The 18806-nt window shown below is 53.3% G+C and overlaps 1 protein-coding gene across 1 annotated transcript; it reads right to left on the reverse strand.

The window, feature by feature from the left end:
* Positions 1-604: 604 nt before the first annotated feature.
* IL18BP (interleukin 18 binding protein) lies at positions 605-5806 on the reverse strand. Its single transcript, XM_050925125.1, is given in 6 exon segments — positions 605-1147; positions 2969-3193; positions 3689-3818; positions 4334-4399; positions 5269-5380; positions 5383-5806. Coding segments are annotated over 6 exon segments (591 nt in total). The 5' UTR covers positions 5422-5806; the 3' UTR covers positions 605-1128.
* Between the last annotated feature and the right edge of the window lie 13000 nt (positions 5807-18806).

Raw genomic sequence — 18806 nt, forward strand, 5'->3', positions numbered from 1 at the left:
GACCCAGCAGGAATCAGCCGGAGCCCCCCCGGCCAGCTGGCTGCTCTCAGCTGCAGCAGCTTCACCCAGGCAGAGGGCTGCAGTCTGCTGGGCACACACTGGATGAGCCCTGCTGCTGGCACGTGGGTGGGGGTTGGGGGGGGTACACAACCCCCTCCATAGAGCGAGCTGCTTCTGCATGTCAGCAACCTCCCTCCTCTCCAGCCCGTCTCCGCCCCCGCCCCCCCCCCCCCCGTCGCACCCATCCCGGTGTTCCTCACCTGCTGCTTCTCTACTGGCTGAGTTAAGGAGCCCTCTCCTCATCCAGCTGCAGCTACCTCCTCCTCCACCCTTCCCTCGGCTCCCCCCCGCCCATGGCATCGTCCTGGAGCTGCCCTTTGGCTCGCTCCATTAACTGCCCCCTCTATTCTGTTCAAGCTGGTCCTCTTCCCCCTCTGACACCAACTGCCCCACCCCCGCAATTGCCCTCCTGCCCCTGCTGTTCTGCGAGCCTTCACCCCACTCTGGCTCTGCCCCCCCTGCCCTGACCCACAAGGCCACTCCCCTCTCTGCCTCTCCCTCCAGGATGGTGGCTGAGATGGCTACAAGAATGTCGCGCAGCCCGGGCAGAGCGTTGTGTGTTTATTTAATAGAAACTGCGCGAAGTGGGAGGAGAGCTGGCAGCCACAGGCCAGCGGGTGCTGGTCTCCCAGCCTCTGCCCCAAGCTGGTGCTGCCCCCCAGGCATGTAACGGGCAGGGCATTGCTGGCAGCTGTTGAAGGAACCCTGCTCTTCACTCGTAGGCTGGGCTGGCAGCAGGGGGTGGCTTTGGTCACTAGGGCTGAGAATGATCCTGCCAGAGCAGTGGAAGAGGGGGAACATGGGCCTTTCCCAGGCCATGGCCCAAGGGCAAGTCCTGTGGGAGCCTCCCTCACCAGTGCAGTGTGTTTGGGGTGGGGCTATATCCAGCCCCTGGCCTCTGGGGCAGCCACGCCGTGGCCCTGCAGGGCTCCAAGCAGACACAGAGGGGGCAGGGGAAGGCAGCTGGGCCGTGGAGGGAGGCTGGCAGGGCTTTGCCAGGGAAGTGGAGCTTGGCACCATGGGCACAATATCGCCGCCTCTCGGGGGCTGGTGCTGCTGTCCCTGTGCTCAGTCCGTGCTCTCAGCCCTGGGGAAAGCCAAAGTGCAGTTAGTGCCAGGCTGGCAGGTGCCTGCCATTCCTACGCAGCTGGGGCCCAGCGGAGTGATGGTGCCTGCCCTCCCGTGCCCCGTGCAGGGATTGCTTCCCTCTGGGCATGCAGGCTGATTCCCTGCTCTCTGAGCCAGCCCCTTGCAGCTGTCACTGGGGTGGAACCCAGCAGCTCTCCACCCACTTACAGTGAAGAGAAGGGGTGGGGCTCCAGAGGCAGTGGTAGCACCGACCCTGAACATGGGACAGCTCCTACCCTACCTCTGGGGAAGTGCTGTACAGCTAAGACTGCAGCGGGGGCTGGGCCTTGGTGCCTCCAACCCCTTAAGAACATAAGAATGGTCAGACTAGGTCAGACCAAAGGTGCATCTAGCCCAGTGCCCTGTCTGCCGACAGTGGCCAGTGCCAGGTTCCTCAGAGGGAACGAACAGAACAGGTCATCAGCAAGTGATCCATCCCGTCGCCCATTCCCGGCTTCTGGCAAACACAGGCTAGAGACACCATCCCTGCCCATCCTGGCCAACAGCCATTGATGGACCTATCCTCCGTGAACTTATCTAGTTCTTTTTTGAACCCTGTTATGGTCTTGGCCTTCACAACATCCTCCGACAAGGAGTTCCACAGGCTGACTGTGCATTGTGTTAAGATATACTGCCTTTTGTTTGTTTTAAACCTGCTGCCTTTATTTCATTTGGTGACCCCTGGTTCTTGTGTTGTGAGAAGGAGTAAATCACACTTCCTGATTTCCTGTCTCCATGCCTGTCATGATTTTATCAACCTCTACCATATTCCCGCCTTAGCTGTCTCTTCTCCAACCTGAAAAATCTCAGTCTTACTAATCTCTCTTCATATGGAAGCCGTTCCATGCCCCTAATCATTTCTATCCGTTTCGGAACCTTTTCCAATTCCAATAGATCTTTTTTGAGATGGGGCAACCACATCTGCACACAGTATTCAAGATGTGGGTGTACCATGGATTTATATAGAGGCAATATGATATTTTCTGTCTTATTACCTATCCCTTTCTTAACGATTCCCAATGTTCTGCTTGCTTTTTTGACTGCGGCTGCATATTGAGTGGATGTCGTCAGAGAACTACGCACAATGACTCCAAGATCTTTCTTGAGTGGTAACAGTTCAGTTAGACCCCGTAATTGAATGGGATTATGTTTTCCAATGTGCATTACTTGGCATTTATCGGAGCATGAGCTTTCGTGGGTGAATACCCACTTCCTCAGATGCATCCAACAAAGTGGGTATTCACCCATGAAAGCTCATGCTCCAATACGTATGTTAGTCTACAAGGTGTCACAGGATTCTTTGCTGCTTTTACAGATCCAGGCTAACAGAGCGACCTCTCTGATACTTTGCATTTATCAACATTCACTTTCATCTGCCATTTTGTTGCCCAGTCACCCAGTTTTGTGAGATCCTTTTGTAGCTCTTCCCAGTCTGCCTGGGACGTAACTGTCTTGAGTAGTTTTGTATCTGCAAGCTTTGCCACCTCACTGTTTTACCCCTTTTTCCAGATAATTTATGACTACCTTGAATAGGACTGGCCCAGAACAGACCCCTGGAGGACACCACTATTTACCTCTCTCCAGTCTGAAAACTGACCATTTATTTCTACTCTTTGTTTCCTGCCTTTTAACCAGTTACTGACCCAGGAGAGAACCTTCCTCCTTATCCCCTGGCAGCTTCCTTTGCTTTTGAGCGGTTAGTGAGTGACCTTGTTCAAGGCTTTGCACTGGGGCCGGCCTGTGCCCACGCCACCCCCCTATAGCCATTAAGGGCTCTCACCAGTCCATGGTGGGGGTGCTTGTCAGGGTCTGGACGTCCTGCCTTGTCTCCTGCTGCGGCTCGGAGATCTGGGCTGGCGGCTCAGGGTCCCAGTGGACCAGTCCCTTTTCCAGCCCGGCTGGGTTCCTCACCATGCACAGGAACGAGGTGCTCCAGTCCCGCTGGGAGAAGGAGCGAAAGAGCAGCTCCCGGGTCAGGAGGACCCTGGTGCCCCTGGGCTCTGTTCTGTGAAGGAAGAGGCAGGGCCCATGAACTGGCTGCAGTGCTGGACTGGGTGTCAGCGAGGGCACGGGAGACCTGGCATGGTCCCAAACAGCCAGTAGGTGTCACCATCCCCCCACCCCAGAAACAGCTGCATGGACAGCTCCCAGGGCATGTTTGCAGAGGAGCGAGGGGTCACAGCACTGCACCAGCGCTCTGAGTTGCAGCTGCTGAGCCGCCCTCTCCTTGCTGTGACCCACAGGGGCTCAGCACCGCTGGGCCCAAACACTTCTCCTTTAGCTCCAGTGGGTGGGACCCAAGTCCTGGCCTGAGCTTCTCCCTCCCCCAACTACCACTGCTCAGAGCCCTGGAGCTAAAGGGGTGAGCTCCTGGGGGAAGGGGCCGGATCCAGGGGCCGGCCCTTGAGCCAGCCCCGCTGCAGGCTCTCCACGCTAGGAGCAGGTCAGGTCAGCAGGCACGCGGGACCAGCTCCCCCCCCATCTGGGCGAATTTACTCACAAGACGTCCCCTTCGCTCACTGCCTCGTCCGGGTATCGGTCCTCCACGAAGGAGCCGTTTGCCAGCCAGTAGATGAGGGTCATCCTCGGGAAAGGGCTCTGAGCCTGGCAGCTGACATTGAAGCATTTCCCTGGACAAGGATGTGAAGCGACAGGAAGCTGCAACGTCAGGGGCCAAGGCAAGGGCATGTCCCCATCAGGGCCTGGCTCTGGGGTCCGCTGGCAGCAGTAGGACAACGCCCCCCCCGCCCCGCCAGGGGAACATTGCCATGGGAACTGCATCCCCGCTGGGGGGAACATCACCAGGGCAACTGTATCCCCATGGGGTGGGCCCCACTGGTGGAGGGAATGCCAGCCCTCTTGGAAATCCCAGAGCCTCCTGGGGGCTGGACACCCTCCGTGCCTGGATACCCTCGTGCTACTCAAGCCAGGGGTCTCTCCTTTAGTCTGGCAGGGCCTGTGTGCGGCTGGGCCCTGTTGAATTGCTACAGATGCAGAGTGTCTGGTGTGGGAGTAGGAGTCAGGGCTGCTGTCCTCCCCCTGTGTAGGGCCATGTGTGCTACCCGACCTGCTATGATCGATTTCCCCCCCCCCCCACGCCCGCCCAGTGCCCACAGTGCATAGCTGGACAGAGAACGTCAATTACCTAGAGTGGGACTTTTCACGGGCTTCAGGGGCGTAATGATCTCTGGGCGCAGGCTGGAAGCTGCATCTGAAAGCAGAAGCATTTGGTGAAAGGCAGTGGGGGATGGTTCCTTGGGGCACAGACTGGCACCTGGGCAGTGCACAAACAACACAGAGGAGGGCAGAGCACTTGCTAGACATGGGGAAACTGAGGCATGGAGCTGTCAGGTGACCAGGTGGTGCTAGAGTAAATCTGGCAGAGGCTGCAGTAGAGCCCCCAAGTCCAGGCTCCCAGCCAGGCCTCAGACTCGTGGCTGCCATACACGTTGCAGGGACCCCAGCCCACCTCACAGCAAGAAACAGCGCTCAGAAATGATGACCGTTGCCAGGGGACATGAATATGGACACAACTTGGGGGGGGAGGGGGAGCTGAACCCTTCCTTTTAAAGCCAACGAGCTGGTCCCTCAAGCCCCCACTTGTTAGAGTGTTGGCACAGCAGTTACTTTTAACCTGCGGAACTCACTGCAACAGGAGATTATTGATGGGAACTCATAGAGTTTTAAGGCCAAAAGGCACCAGTTCTGTTCATCTAGCCTGCCCCTCCCCATCCTGGCTGACACAGGCCAGAGAGCTCACCCCCGCCCACCCCCTGCACAAGCCCAGTAATGTGTGGCTCATGGAGGTAGCACAGCATCTCAATTAGCTTCCAGGTGATGGAGAAGTCAAACAGGTTAGACAGCTCCAATAAAAGCACCACACTGTGGTGTGGCGGGGGGGGGGGGGAAGGTGAGAGCAGCATCTGCAGGGGCCTGGAGACCTTGGCAGAGTTGCACTACATGGAGATCTCACACCATCCGTCTGTCCCCACCCCACTACACCACAACGGGGACAGAGCTGTTTGTCCCACACATTCACAAGCACAAGGACCCTATGCTATCCGGCTGCCCTCGCCTTACCTGAGCTCTGGAAGTGGCTGGAGCCGCAGAGAAGGACTAGAGGGAGCCAGGGAACAGCTCCCATCACACCTGGGATCACAAGAGAAGGCAGCATTAGCTTGGCTTGGCTTGGCTTGGCTGGGATGGGGAATGGGAGCAGCCCGCCCTGCCCATGGGGTGCTCCAAGCCACAGTGCCCCACCTAGAGGCAGGGGGGCTTAGCCTGTTTCTATGGAAGGGTGGCCTGGGTTCTCATCCTGCCTCTGCTGCTGTGTGACCCTTCCTGTCACTGTGCTTCAGTTTCCCCAATCTGTACAATGGGGTGATGATACAACAGGGGGCTCCATGCTTTGTGGCCAGGGCTTGGCTTGCTAAATACCCTAAGCCCCCAGCCCTGCATTCACCCTGCTGCTCCTTTGTTCTGCCTCACCCTCCAGGCTCCGTCCCAGCACTGGGCCCCTACTGGCTGCCCCGGCCTCTTACCCTCCAGACACAGGATGGGCTGCGAGGGCCCAGACCCCCAAAGGACTGAACTCAATGGAGGCTCGGCAGCTGAACCCCTTGGAAGCTCTGCACCCATGTAACCAAAGCAGCCACCTGCCTCCCCGCCCCGCCACCCCCCCGCCACACCTTCACGGCTGTTGTTCCTCACATATGGGCTGCGTGCAGGGCAGGGGATGGAAGAGATACTCTCAAAGGCCTCACAGTTGAGCCTGTCCCCGCAAACCAAACTGCAGGAGCTGGGGGGAGGAGCTGGGAACACATCCCCCAGCCCCTTCGCTTCTGCCCTTCAGAGGAGTTGGGCGCTATAAGATTTCCCTGCCGTCCCTGGCTCCCCCATCTGAGCACAGTCACTGACCACCTGTGATTCCCCCATCTCACACATAGGGAAACTGAGGCATGGCAGGCTGGGAGCTGCAGCATGGCTAGAGCACTAGGCTGGCAGCCAGGGGTCTATTCCCACCCCTGCCCACTCACTGCCCCTCGGGGCCTCAGTTTCCCCTCCCACTGCTCTTGGTTTTGCTTGGAAGCTCTGGGGGGCAGAGACCATGGCGTACAGATCGAGTGCAACCGCTGCACTGACCCGCTACAAGCAATTAAGCGCTGTGGCAAAGGCGGTGCTGGCTGGGACTGACCCGCCAGCTCCCCAGTCCAACCCCAACAGCGCCTGTCCCAGCCCGCCTGGCAGCAAGACAGGATGTCACCAGCACCAGTTAGAGCCAGTGAGGGTTGTTTTTTTGTGGGGGGGGGCTCTGTTCTGGGGACCCCCCCCCAACAACATATCATGTGGGGGGGGTCCCAAGAATGGAGCCCCCAGCAAATCAGCCTCTTTGTGGCAGGCTGACAAAAAAGCTGCCTTGAAGGGAAACATACCAGGTGCCCCCCGCCATCCACCTCCCCCCCTCAAAGTGCGAGCAGCTGCTCCTTACCTGGGCGCCTGCGGGCTGCGGCTGTGTCCATCCTGCCAGGCTGGGCTGTCTGCCCGGAGTCACTCAGGGAGGAAGTATTTATCCTGTGGCTCACTTAGCAGGGGGATGTCCCCAGCCACTCCTAGAGCAGGGAGGTGGGGGTGGGGGAGGGAGGAAGGAAGGGAGGGGGTGAATCATACATGGCACGTGCGTGTGTGTGTGGGGGAGTTCCCTGATCACCTTTGCCACAATGTCCACACAGCAGTATGACACCTGGCCCCCCAGGACCTAATGGCCCAGTAGCTGACCACCCCTCAGCTCCCTGAGACCCCCACCTCCAGGTGCTGACCCCCTCCCCCAGCCCTGAGACCAACTCCTCTGGATGCTGCCACCACCACCCCCAATCACCCCAAGACCCACCCTCTGCGGCAGCTGACACCCATTCCTGTCCTGAGACATGCTCCCTGGCCGCTGACACTCCCCACCCCCCGCCCCCCGCCAAACACACATTTCCCTGAGACCCATCCCCCTGGCTGCTGACTCTCCCATCCCAAGGACCCCTCCCCAGCTGCTGACCCCCAACTTCCAAGACCCACTGCCTTGGCTGCTGTTCCACCCAACCACTGCTCTGAGACACTGCCCCACCCAGCTGCTGATGCCCCCTGAGGCCCACTCACCCAGCTCATAGACTCACAGACTTTAAGGTTAGAAGGGACCATTATGATCATCTAGTCTGACATCCTGCACAACACAGGCCACAGAATCTCATCCACCTGCTCCTGTAACAAACCCCTGACCTACATCTGAGCTACTGAAGTCCTCAAATCGTGGTTTAAAGACCTCAAGGTGCAGAGAATCCTCCAGCAATTGACCCATGCCCCACATTGCAGAGGAAGGTGAAAAACCTCCAGGACCTCTGCCAATTTGCCCCGGAGGAAAATTCCTTCCCAGTCCCAAATATGGCAACCAGTTAAACCTTATGCATGTGGGCAAGATTCGGCAGCCAGACACCCAGGAAAGAATTCTCTATAGTAACTCAGATCCCACCCCATATAACATCCCATCACAGACCATTGGGCATATTTACCTGCTAATAATCAGAAACCAATTAATTGCCAAAATTAGGCTATCCCATCGTACCATCCCCTCCATAAACTTATCAAGCTTAGCCTTGAAGCCAGATATGTCTTTTTCCCCCACTGCTCCCCTTGGAAGGCTGTTCTAGAACATCACCCCTCTGATGGTTAGAAACCTTCATCTAATTTCAAGCCTAAACTTCCTAGTGTCCAGTTTATATCCATTTGTTCTTGTGTCCACATTGGTACTGAGCTTAAATAATTCCTCTCCCTCCCTGATATTTATCCTGCTGATATATTTATAAAGTGCAATCATACTGCTGATACCCCTCATCTTCCTGAGACCCACCCACCTGCTAACTCCCCCCAAACCTCCCCAAGAGAAGGGCTTATACTGGGTTAAATACAACAGTGGATATCTGGTCAGGCCCATGTGTCTGTTCATTTCGTAGTCAGGGTTACTGATTTTACGCAGTCCCTGCCATGCACTGAAAGCACAGCATTGCCATCAGAGCAGTTGTCGGGGGAGGGAGGAGGTGGCGCTTTCGGCAGTGAAGCAAAATGCATAGAAACATCTTGGGCTTATTGGCTCAGTCCATGGAGCTGGATGGTTCTGCTAAAACACGCAACAGTGACACAGCTAACCATGGGGAGAGGGGAGTCATCATTAGTTTCAGGGTCAATGTTCCAGTGACAGGCAAGAGGATAGCGCACACTTCTCACAAGCCATGTTTCAGGCTGGCGGCAGACAACGTTGCCAGGGTTACATGGGGGGAAAGGCAGACCTTTTTATTTCCAACCACACATAGTTGGAGGTGTAATTTAAAAAAATTAAATCAGGTGAACTGGCTACAGGGAGCCCAGGGCCAGACTAGCAGGGTGAGGGGTGGGCTGGGATTGCGGGGTGGCGTGTAGGTCGGGAGCCCAGGGCCGGGCTGGCGGGTCGAGGGGTGGGCCAGGATCACGGGGCAGCGGGGGCACTACGTGAACATCAGGAGCCCAGGGCCAGACTAGCAGGGTGAGCCATGATCACAGGGGATCAGCTATGCTGCATAGAGAGACCCTAGCCTGACAAAAGCAGGGGCGGTGGGTTAGGACAGACTGAACAGTGTGGGAACTCCCCCACTGGCCCAGTACCGGGCATCGCCGGGCAGGGGCAGAGGGTTGCAGCAGCGGTGTGCTGAGGAGCACGTTCACGTTACATGGGCAGCGCCGTGGGCTCGCTGCCTCCTGTCCCTGCACTGCCTGCGGGCAAGAGAACTGCGGACTCATCCGGTACTAGAAAGCAGTGGGGCCCATGCTGAACCCACATCGAGGCGCAGCCTCTCTCGAGCCCTGCCCAGAAGCGGGCTCCAGGGAAAGCCCCCAACCGTGCTGAACTGGTAAATTTTAAGAGATTGTAAGTGATAAATAACCAAAGCACATGAAGCAAAACATGTACACTAAGCTTAAGATCTTAAAGAGACTATCCCTAAACCTCTGACTGGCAGAAGCTGGGAATGAGCGACAGGGGATGGATCAGTTGGTGATAACCTGATCTGTTCATTCTCACTGGGGCACCTGGCACAGGCCACTGTCGGAAGACAGGACACTGGGCTAGATGGACCTTTGGTCTGACTAGATGTGGCCGTTCTTCTGTTCTTAGATTCCTCTGCATGCTGGCCTTGTCCCCAGTATTTACCGCTGTGCCAGCCTCTAGCTGCTGCGAGTTTTATCAACAGTGATTTTAGATGCACTTCCAGCTTGTTGAGGAAAATACTGAGCAGTCAGGAGTGGCATTGCTCGCTGCAGAAACCCACTGGAAACACTCCCAGTGGATGGTGACACCCCACGAACTTCATCAGGCGAACTGGCAGCTGGCCGCACCGTGGAACATCTACTTTACTGATACTGGAGAGGGCTAAGTCGTTAGTGCAGTTGAACCTCCTACAGGAAGTATTTACAACTTGGATAAATTTTGAGTAAGGGCAGTTACACAAATACTAAGTATTACAGGGGGAAGGGAAGGGTTTAGTCTGATTCAAAGAGAGAGAACTAGCCCAGCAATGGGAAATACAGGACTAATATCAGAAACATCAAACACACTGAAGTGCCATTGCTCGAACAGACTATCTAGCCCTTTTGAGGGGTATGCCGCCCCTCCCCCTGTCCATGCCCCCCTGAAGCCAGGGCTTGGAGTGTGGCTGTGACTTGCAGGGATGGGGAGAGGGGCAAGGGGGCCCAGGGCCAGGTGGGAAGCTGCGGATGGGTCAGGTGCAGGGATGGGGCCCCTAGGGGGGCACACCCCATAGTTTGGGGACCTCTGCTCTAAGCACTTACAACAGAATGCAGGGAACAATCCTGCATGGGGAATGGAACCAGGTGACCCAAATGGTCCTTTCCACCTCCCCTTTCTATCATCACCGTCAGCTGCTGCCTTGCAGGTCCTAGTGGAAAGAGCGACTGAGATCCCTGCCCTAAGGCTGGGAATCTGGGCTCCTGTCTTCTTTTCTCAGCTCTGCCACGGCAAGCATCCATCCCCTTCAGTAAGAGGAGGATAATATCTATCGGGGGTCACAAGGCTTACCGTGTATACCGACTACTGGCAGCGAAGATGAGTGGCACGTGTGCCTGTATTTTGGATTTGCTTCTGCTTGCACAAGAGAGTGGAAAGAAAGGGAAGTCGTGAGTGCTTAATGTCACGGCAGAGGCACAGGAGCTGGGGCCTCTCCACAGGAATTTGGTCCTGACATGAACCTGGTCTATTGCTGGTGTAGAGTTGGCAGGGGATAAATTCTGTCTCTCTCTATTGAGACGCCCCATCTCCCTCGCTCCCTGCAGTGTGTACTCCAGGGGATTGTCCAGGCACTGCTGCACTAGGGCTTCCACCATTTCCCAGGGGAGATATTCCACGATGTCGCCACTCACATGCTTTCCAGTGTGGACTCTAAGTTTCCCGTTACTCATTTTCATTTCCAGTTCCATGCCCTGCAGTTCCTCTCCGCAGCTTGTTTTTATACACTACAAATATTTATATTTGTGCTCCCCTTTATTAGCTCAACTGCAATTTAAATTCCATTCTTTGAAAGTCAGTTGCTCCCACCTCTGATCCAGCCTTATCTCCCTTTTCCAAACCCGGACTGGCTTCCAGTAAGAAGAAACCAAGAGAAAACAGGCAGCGTTCCAGGTGCAATTAGAATGTCATGAAAGAGGAATGGGGAGCCTGGTGCAATCCTTCTGAGAACAGAGCCCTGAACTATTCTGGCTTTTCCCTGTCACGCTACTGCTTCCCCTTCATCGAGCAAACGAGCTTACTGTCCACTACCAACATCCCATTACTGCTTTTCTGTTCGGCCCAAGGCCCCAGGAAGTAAGATGAAAGGCTGCGGCTTGGGTAGACCCCAGCTGAGTCATAGAATATCAGGGTTGGAAAGGACCTCAGGAGGTATCTAGTCCCACCCCCTACTCAAAGCAGAATCAATCCCCAACTAAATCATCCCAGCCAGGGCTTTGTCAAGCTGGGCCTTAAAAACTTCTAAGGAAGGAGATTCCATCACCTCCTTAAGGAACCCATTCCAGTGCTTCACCACCCTCCTAGTGAAATAGTGTTTCCTAATATCCAACCTAGACCTCCCCCACTGCAACTTGAGACCATTACTCCTTGTTCTGTCATCTGCCACCACTGAGAACAGCCAAGCTCCATCCTCTTTGGAACCCCTCCCCCCCTTTCAGGTAGTTAAAAGCAGCTATCAAATCCCCCCTCACTCTTCTCTTCTGCAGACTAAACAACCCCAGTTCCCTCAGCCTCTCCTCATCAGTCATGTGCTCCAGCCCCCTAAGCATTTTTGTTGCTCTCCACTGGACTCTTTCCAATTTTTCCATATCCTTCTTGTAGCGTGGGGCCCAAAACTGGATGCAATACTCCAGCTGAGGCCTCACCAAAGTCGAATAGAGGGGAATGATCACATCCCTCAATCTGCTGGCAATACCCCTACTTACACAGCCAAAAATGCCGTTAGCCTTCTTGGCAACAAGGGCACACTGTTGACTCATATCCGGCTTCTCGCCCACCGTAACCCCTAGGTCCTTTTCTGCAGAACTGCTTCCTAGCCATTTGGTCTCTAGTCTGTAACAGTGAATGGGATTCTTCCATCCTAAGTGTAGGACTCAGCACTTGTCCTTGTTGAACCTCATCAGGTTTCTTTTGGCCTAACCCTCTAATTTGTTTCGGTCCCTCTGTATCCTATCCCTACCCTCCAGCGTATCTACCACTCCTCCAAGTTTAGTGTCATCTGCAAACTTGCTGAGGGTACACTCCACGCCATTCTCCAGATCATTAAAAAAGATATTGAACAAAACTGGCCCCAGGACTGAGCCTTGGGGCGCTTCGCTTGAAATCGGCTGCCAACTAGACATGGAGCTGTTGATCACTACCCGTTGAGCCCAACGATCTAGCCAGCTGTCTATCCACCTTATCGTCCATTCATCCACCCCATACTACTTTAACTCGCTGACAAGAATACTGTGGGAGACTGTATCAAAAGCTTTGCTAAAGTCAAGGAATAACACATCCACTGCTTTCCCCTCATCCACAGACCCAGTTATCTTGTCATAGAAGGCAATTAGGTTAGTCAGGCATGACTTGCCCTTGGTGAATCCATGCTGACTGTTTCTGATCCCTTTCCTCTCCTGTAAGTGCTTCAGAATTGATTCCTTGAGGACCTGCTCCATGATTTTTCCAGGGACTGAGGTGAGGCTGACTGGCCTGTAGTTCCCTGGATCCTCCTTCCAGGGCCGGTGCTTCCATTAGGCGACCCTAGGCGGTCGCCTAGAGCACCAGGATTCGGGGGGGGCAGCATTTTGCATGCTTCCCACGGGGCGCACAGGAGCTTCCGGTTCCACTCCCGTTGCACCGCTGAAGGACCTTCTGCCGACGTGCCATGGAAAACAGCAGCAGGCAGTTGAGCAGCTCAAAGACTGCCGCTGTCGCCTGCGGCATTTCGGCAGAGGGTCCTTCTTCGGCAGCACGATAGGAGTGGAACCGGAAGCTCCCGTGTGCCCCGTGGGTAGTGCACAAAATGCTGCCCCTCAAATTCTGCCTAGGGCACCAGAAACCCTGGTGCCACTCCTGCCTCCTTCTTCCTTTTTTTAAAGATGGGCACTACATTAGCTTTTTTCCAGTCATCTGGGATCCCTCCTGATCGAAATGAGTTTTCAAAGATAACGGCCAATGTCTGTGCAATCACAACCGCCAACTCCTTTGGCACCCTCGGATGCAGCACATCCAGCCCCATGGACTTGTGCTCGTCCAGTCTTTCTAAATAGTCCCAAACCACTTCTTTCTCCACAGGGGGCTGGTCACCTCCTCCCCATACCGTGCTGCCCTGTGCAGCAGTCTGGGAGCTGACCTTGTTTGTGAAGACAGAGGCAAAAAAAGAAGCATTGAGTACACTAGTTTTTTCCACAACCTCTGTCACTAGGTTGCCTCCCTCATTCAGTAAGGGGCCCACCCTTTCCTTGACTTTTTTCTTGTGCTAACATACATGTAGAAACCCTTCTGGTTACTCATAACATCCCTTGCTAGTTGCAACTCCAAGTGTGATTTGGCCTTCCTGATTTCACTCCTGCATGCCCGAGCAATGTTTTTATACTCCGAGTCGAGTGGTCACTTCACATAGCTATGGAATACTTCACTAGTTTCCACCCATTATGCCCACACACTAATAACTTCTGAGTGTAGGACAAGAAGCAATGGGCTTAAATTGCAGCAAGGGAGGTTTAGGTTGGACATTAGGAAAGAATTCCTGTCTGGGTTGTTTATCACTGGAATAAATTGCCTAGGGATGTTGTGGAATCTCCATCAATGGGGATTTTTAAGAGCAGGTTAGACAAACACCTGCCAGGGATAATCTAGATAACACTTGGTCCTGCCTTGAGTGCAGGGGACCAGATTAGACGACCTCTCGAGGTCCCTTCCAGTCCTGTGATTCTAATGCTTCATGCCGTCCAGTCACTGTGTCAGGAACTGGAACCAGTTTAATCATCCTCCAGAAAAAGGTTCCTGCTGCTTACTGGTCTGTTACAGAGCTATTTAGGGGAGTGCACATAGCAGGTTTCATTACCGCCTGTACAGTAGCTCTAACTTCCATCATTTGTAAGTACCACACTCACTCATTTATATCAGCACAGCTGCTATTCCCCAAATCCTCCAGCTCTTCTCCAGTGCCCGCAAGACTGTTCAATAGTCATTGTTAGTAGCAAAGGTGAAGTCTCCTACGACGTGGCGGAAGAGCTGGATGCAACTTCACCGAAGAGGACAACAGGCTATGGGAGAGAGAATGAGGGGGTGAGGAGGAATATACTCCCTCTACCTCCCTCACAATTGTGTTGCATCTCTAGGTTACATTCAAATCTGGCTAGCTCTTCCTCCAGATTTCTAAGAGCAGCTGCCTTCTGCCTGGCCAGACGCTATCGGCTGCGATCTTTAGGTGCTACTGTTAATAAGAGATGGTCCCTGCAGTGAATAGCTAGACAAGACAGACCAAGAGTGGGAGGGGAAACAGATGTGGGAAAGGACGTGTCCCAGGTCATACAGCAGGTTGGTGGTAGAGCTGGAAATAGAGCCTAGGTCTCCAATCATTCCTAGCCCCCAGACTACACTGCCTCTTAGATAGCCGATGCTCAGCCAGAGCCGTTGCCTCCTCTCCCATCTTGTTTACTCCTTCCTCTCCCATTGCAGGCTCATACAAAACGCAGCTGCCAAAACAGGTCTTCCTTCCCGACCTTGGCTCTAGTCCCAAATGACCATCCTTTGAGGAGCCTGAGGACACTCTGAAGAGCCTGTAGCCTGCTGCAGTCTCCTGTGGCTGAAGGCACCCACCCACCAATGGGTAAGTCAGTCCATAGTTTAGGAGTGTGACTGGATTCCTTGTGGATGCTAAGCTCTTGCATTCTATCATTGCCGGTTGGCAAGAGGACTCCGTCCTGCCCTGGTGAACAATGACCTGTCTTGGGGATATGCAACTCTCTGCTGGACCACAACAATACAATGTACCTGGGCAGGAAGCCATTAGCCCTTAGGAAACTCCAGCAAATACTAAACATGCTCCAGGGCAGCTCCTCAGCAACATCTGCTATCATGAGCACATCACACCTGTGCTCGGCCCTAAGCACTGGTTTCCCATAGACAGAGTCAAGTTCAAGGTCTCAGTGCTTATCTCCAAGGCACTCAACAGCATGGGCCCAAGCTATCTAAACAATCACTTGAAGCTCTGGGACGAGGCCCACGGTCAACATCTCCACTCCTCTGGCACAATGGAGCTGTCAACTGCAAGGGGAGAGCCCATTTGTGCAGGACATTGAGCTTTCTCTGGGGCTAGTCCCCAGCTGTGGAATATATTCCTACAGGAGCTAAACACTGCCTCAAGCCTCATCACTGTCTATTCTAAGCCCAAGATGCACTTCTTCGATCAGGCCTTCTGTAATAAAACTACGTTACCCAGCAAACATAAAATAAATCAAGTTAATAAAAAACCCTCAGTTTTCTCACTGGAGAGAAAGAATCATGACTAGCCTTTTTCATGTCACTTAACACACTGCTTGAAGGGGTTCAGATACCAGGGCAATGAAAAGGGTTTAAGAATCTGAGCAGATGGAACCCTGTGCTTTACATTCCTCTGGGTCAGGTCCCTGGCCTGGCCAGTTTGTCTGGTGATGCCCATCTTCAGTTGGGTAGAAGGGGGCTACATAAGACATATGCCAAAATATTCAGTTCAACTTAGACTTTTATTAAGACTGGAGATGGAATAAAAGTCAAGCTCGGCTCACACCACTGGCCTCATGCGCATGGTTATGATGTCCTGTATTTAGTTCCATTCTCCCATTTGACCGAACTGCTCTCCATCCCTACGGGGACATCTACACAGGCAAGGGGTGGGCTTCAGAGCCGGAGCTCCAGCCCAAACCCTATCTAGACAGCTCTCTTCAGAGTGCTAGCCAAGCCCCGCTCCCAGGCTGGGCTTGCTGGTGCTGAGTCTCGGCACCTCTTCTGTCAATGGTGTTTAGTAACACATGCAAATTCCACACTTGCGAGCAAGGTCCTGCCATTTTGACCCCCGGCAACGCTTTCTTTACAAACTAAAGCACTGGATGTACCCTCATGCTCTTAGAGTCACAAAGGGCAGCTGGAGCTAGCTTGGCTTCTGCTGTTGCTCTCCCTTCCCAATAACAAGGCAATGCTCTATACCACCTCTGCACCCCAGATTCTGGATGCAGTCCTTTCTAAGCAGCACGACATGTTCACAGATTTATAGACTTAAGGTCAGAAGGGACCATTATGATCATCTAGTCTGACCTCCTGCACAATGCAGGCCACAGAATCTCCCCCACTCACTCCTGTAACAAACCCCTAACCTATGTCTCAGTTATTGAAGTCCTCAAATTATGGTTTAAAGACCTCAAGGTGCATAGAATCCTCCAGCAAGTGATGTGTGCCCCACGCTGTAGAGGAAGGCAAAAAACCTCCAGGGCCTCTGCCAATCTGCCCTGGAGGAAAATTCCTTCCCGACCCCAAGTATGGTGATCAGTTAAACCCTGAGCATGTGGGCAAGATATGTTGGGCCTGGATGGTTCCACAAACATGTCTTGGCCACACTAATGACCTGTTGAGAAACAGGTGCTCCTGGTCTTCCCTCAATAGATACTGAGGAGAGTTGGCTGTTAGCGTTGACAGAGCCAAACCATTTCCAGCTGGAGTTGAGGGTGGATAGTCACCATTCTTTATTTTTCAGTGTATATAAAAAAAATGCATTTAGTTCCCACTAGGTACATGTACAGAAAGCTAAAAACACCATTAACACGGCAGCTGTGCCAATCTCCCTGGGCCGCACCCCAAACTCCTATCAGGAAAAACCCAAGAGTGAATGGATTGATTTTTAGACCACGTTGCAAGGTCTGACCCTGGCTCTGTCAAAGCCAGGGGATGCGTGCACATTGCGAAGGCCCAAGCAAATTCCAAAGCCGAGGTCCATCCAGCAAGAATGGGCCTCAGCCATATTGTCTGCTCAAGTATTTCAGTGGATCTCTGGGCGGGAAGAAAGAGAGAGAGGGGATTGGTGGGGTGGAGCCCAGAAATAGCTCTGGACCAAAGGGCTTTGTGCTACAAAGTCCCATCACCTTAAGCTGCTGAAGCAGGTCAGTGCAATAAGCTGCCAGTGCAATCTTTGGTGCACAAGTGTAACATGCTCCACATGGTCAGCACTCCAAGTACAGAGGCAGCCGCATTCTGCAGTAGCTTATGTCTCTGTGTAGTCTTCATCTGTAGCCCCAGGCACACAGGAGTGACAAAGGAATGAGCCACAGTGGTGAGCTCCACGTGCGATGGGAGCAGTCGGCCTCCTTAGCCAAGTGAAGACTGCAAAAAAGTATTCTTGGCTGCCCCTCTGGCTTTTTTGGCCACCTAGAATGCAAAGGGCCTCCTGGACTATGGACAGAGTAACAACAGGCAGGCTCGCACCCTCAGCCACAGGGGTGATACCAGCTTCTGATTCCAACAACTGACCAGAAACATCTACGTTGGGATGCACTTGCTCATCCATGCCCCGTCTGCACCAGATACTGAAAAAGCAAGAGATCCAACTACCTAGGTCCAGTGAAGCAGAACTGAGATCATCAAAAAGAACAAGGAGTACTTGTGGTTATGCTCAAACAAATTTGTTAGTCTCCAAGGTGCCACAAGTACTCCTCGTTCTTTTTGCTGATACAGACTAACATAGCTGCTACTCTGAAACCGGAGACCATCAAGATACCAATTGAAAGACTGTTTAGCCTGCAATTCTCTGTCCGCTTACACTGACATATCAAGAACCACATGAGTCCTTCCAGGGTAGATGCACCATGAAGCATGCAGCAGATCAGGTGGGGCTTTAAGGCTCCAAAGGCAGCTAGCTGATCTGGAAAAGGTTAAATCTTGAAATCCGAGTTGCGGTCTATATAACACCAGGACCACTTTGAGAAGCCCTTGGAATCATAGAAGGCCACCAGGAACCATTACAATCTGCTGTGCTCCACAGAACAGATACGGACAGAAGTACTCCCTAATAGGGGTTCAGTTTAACAATGTCTATTGCACAAAGGAGTGTGCAAACATTCCTCTGAAGATCCAGACTTTTGACCGCAATGGCCCCCATCTCCGTGAGTCTATGAGACGGTGTAATCAGTCTCAGAATGGGACGTGTACAGTGCTTAATTTGTACCAGGGATTGGCAGAGTTGAGCCTTGGCACTTCTAGGCTTGGCAGTTCATAGCCTCAGCACTTCTGGGCTTGCTATGTCAGTTATGAATGTAAAAATATTGCTTAAGGCCTGGCACTTGTCTCATTACAAATTAAGCAGATGGGCATGTATCAGAACTGGTTACAATTAAGTTACTTCCTATGGACAGAGACCCATTTTCAAATGCTGATACGAGGGCCTCCATCAGAGAGGGCTAGGTTAGTTTTTGCTCTTGAGTAGCCATGCCAGTCAGGGTACAGGGTGCTCCTGCCTCCTACCTTCCAGAGCAGACCAGCCCCTCAGCCCTGCCACTCCCCATTCCAAAAGTGTTATGGAGCCACCCAGGCCAAACAGGGGTCTAGATTTTCGAGAATGGCCTAGAGATTTTGGGTGCTCCACTGGAAATGCCTCAACAGGGCCTGGTTTTCAGAGGCTGGGCACTCAGCCCTTTGAGCCTCTGCCTCCATTAAGGCATTTGCAGTTGGGCACCCAAAAATCATTAGTCACCCTTGAAAAATGAGGCCTAAGTGGTAGCACACAGTATCTGAATACTTTATATAGCTCTGGTTCTTTGAGGTCTTCAAGGGCTTTATAAAAGGATGGCTAATAGTTATCCCTACTACACAGCTGGGAAAAACGGAGGCACATGGAGAGGAAGTGACTTGACCAAGGTCACACAGCAAACCTGTGGCAGAGGTGGGAACAGAATCCAACAGCCCTCTGCTACAGCCCTATATCACATAGCCTCCTAGAGCTCAGAAAAGTCACACTTTACTGCAACTGAACATGCAGAGACAAGCCAGCCAGCCAGGACTGGCTGTAAAA

The sequence above is a fragment of the Gopherus flavomarginatus genome, chromosome 1 (genome assembly GCF_025201925.1).
Source record: "Gopherus flavomarginatus isolate rGopFla2 chromosome 1, rGopFla2.mat.asm, whole genome shotgun sequence".
Lineage (NCBI taxonomy): Eukaryota > Metazoa > Chordata > Testudines > Testudinidae > Gopherus > Gopherus flavomarginatus.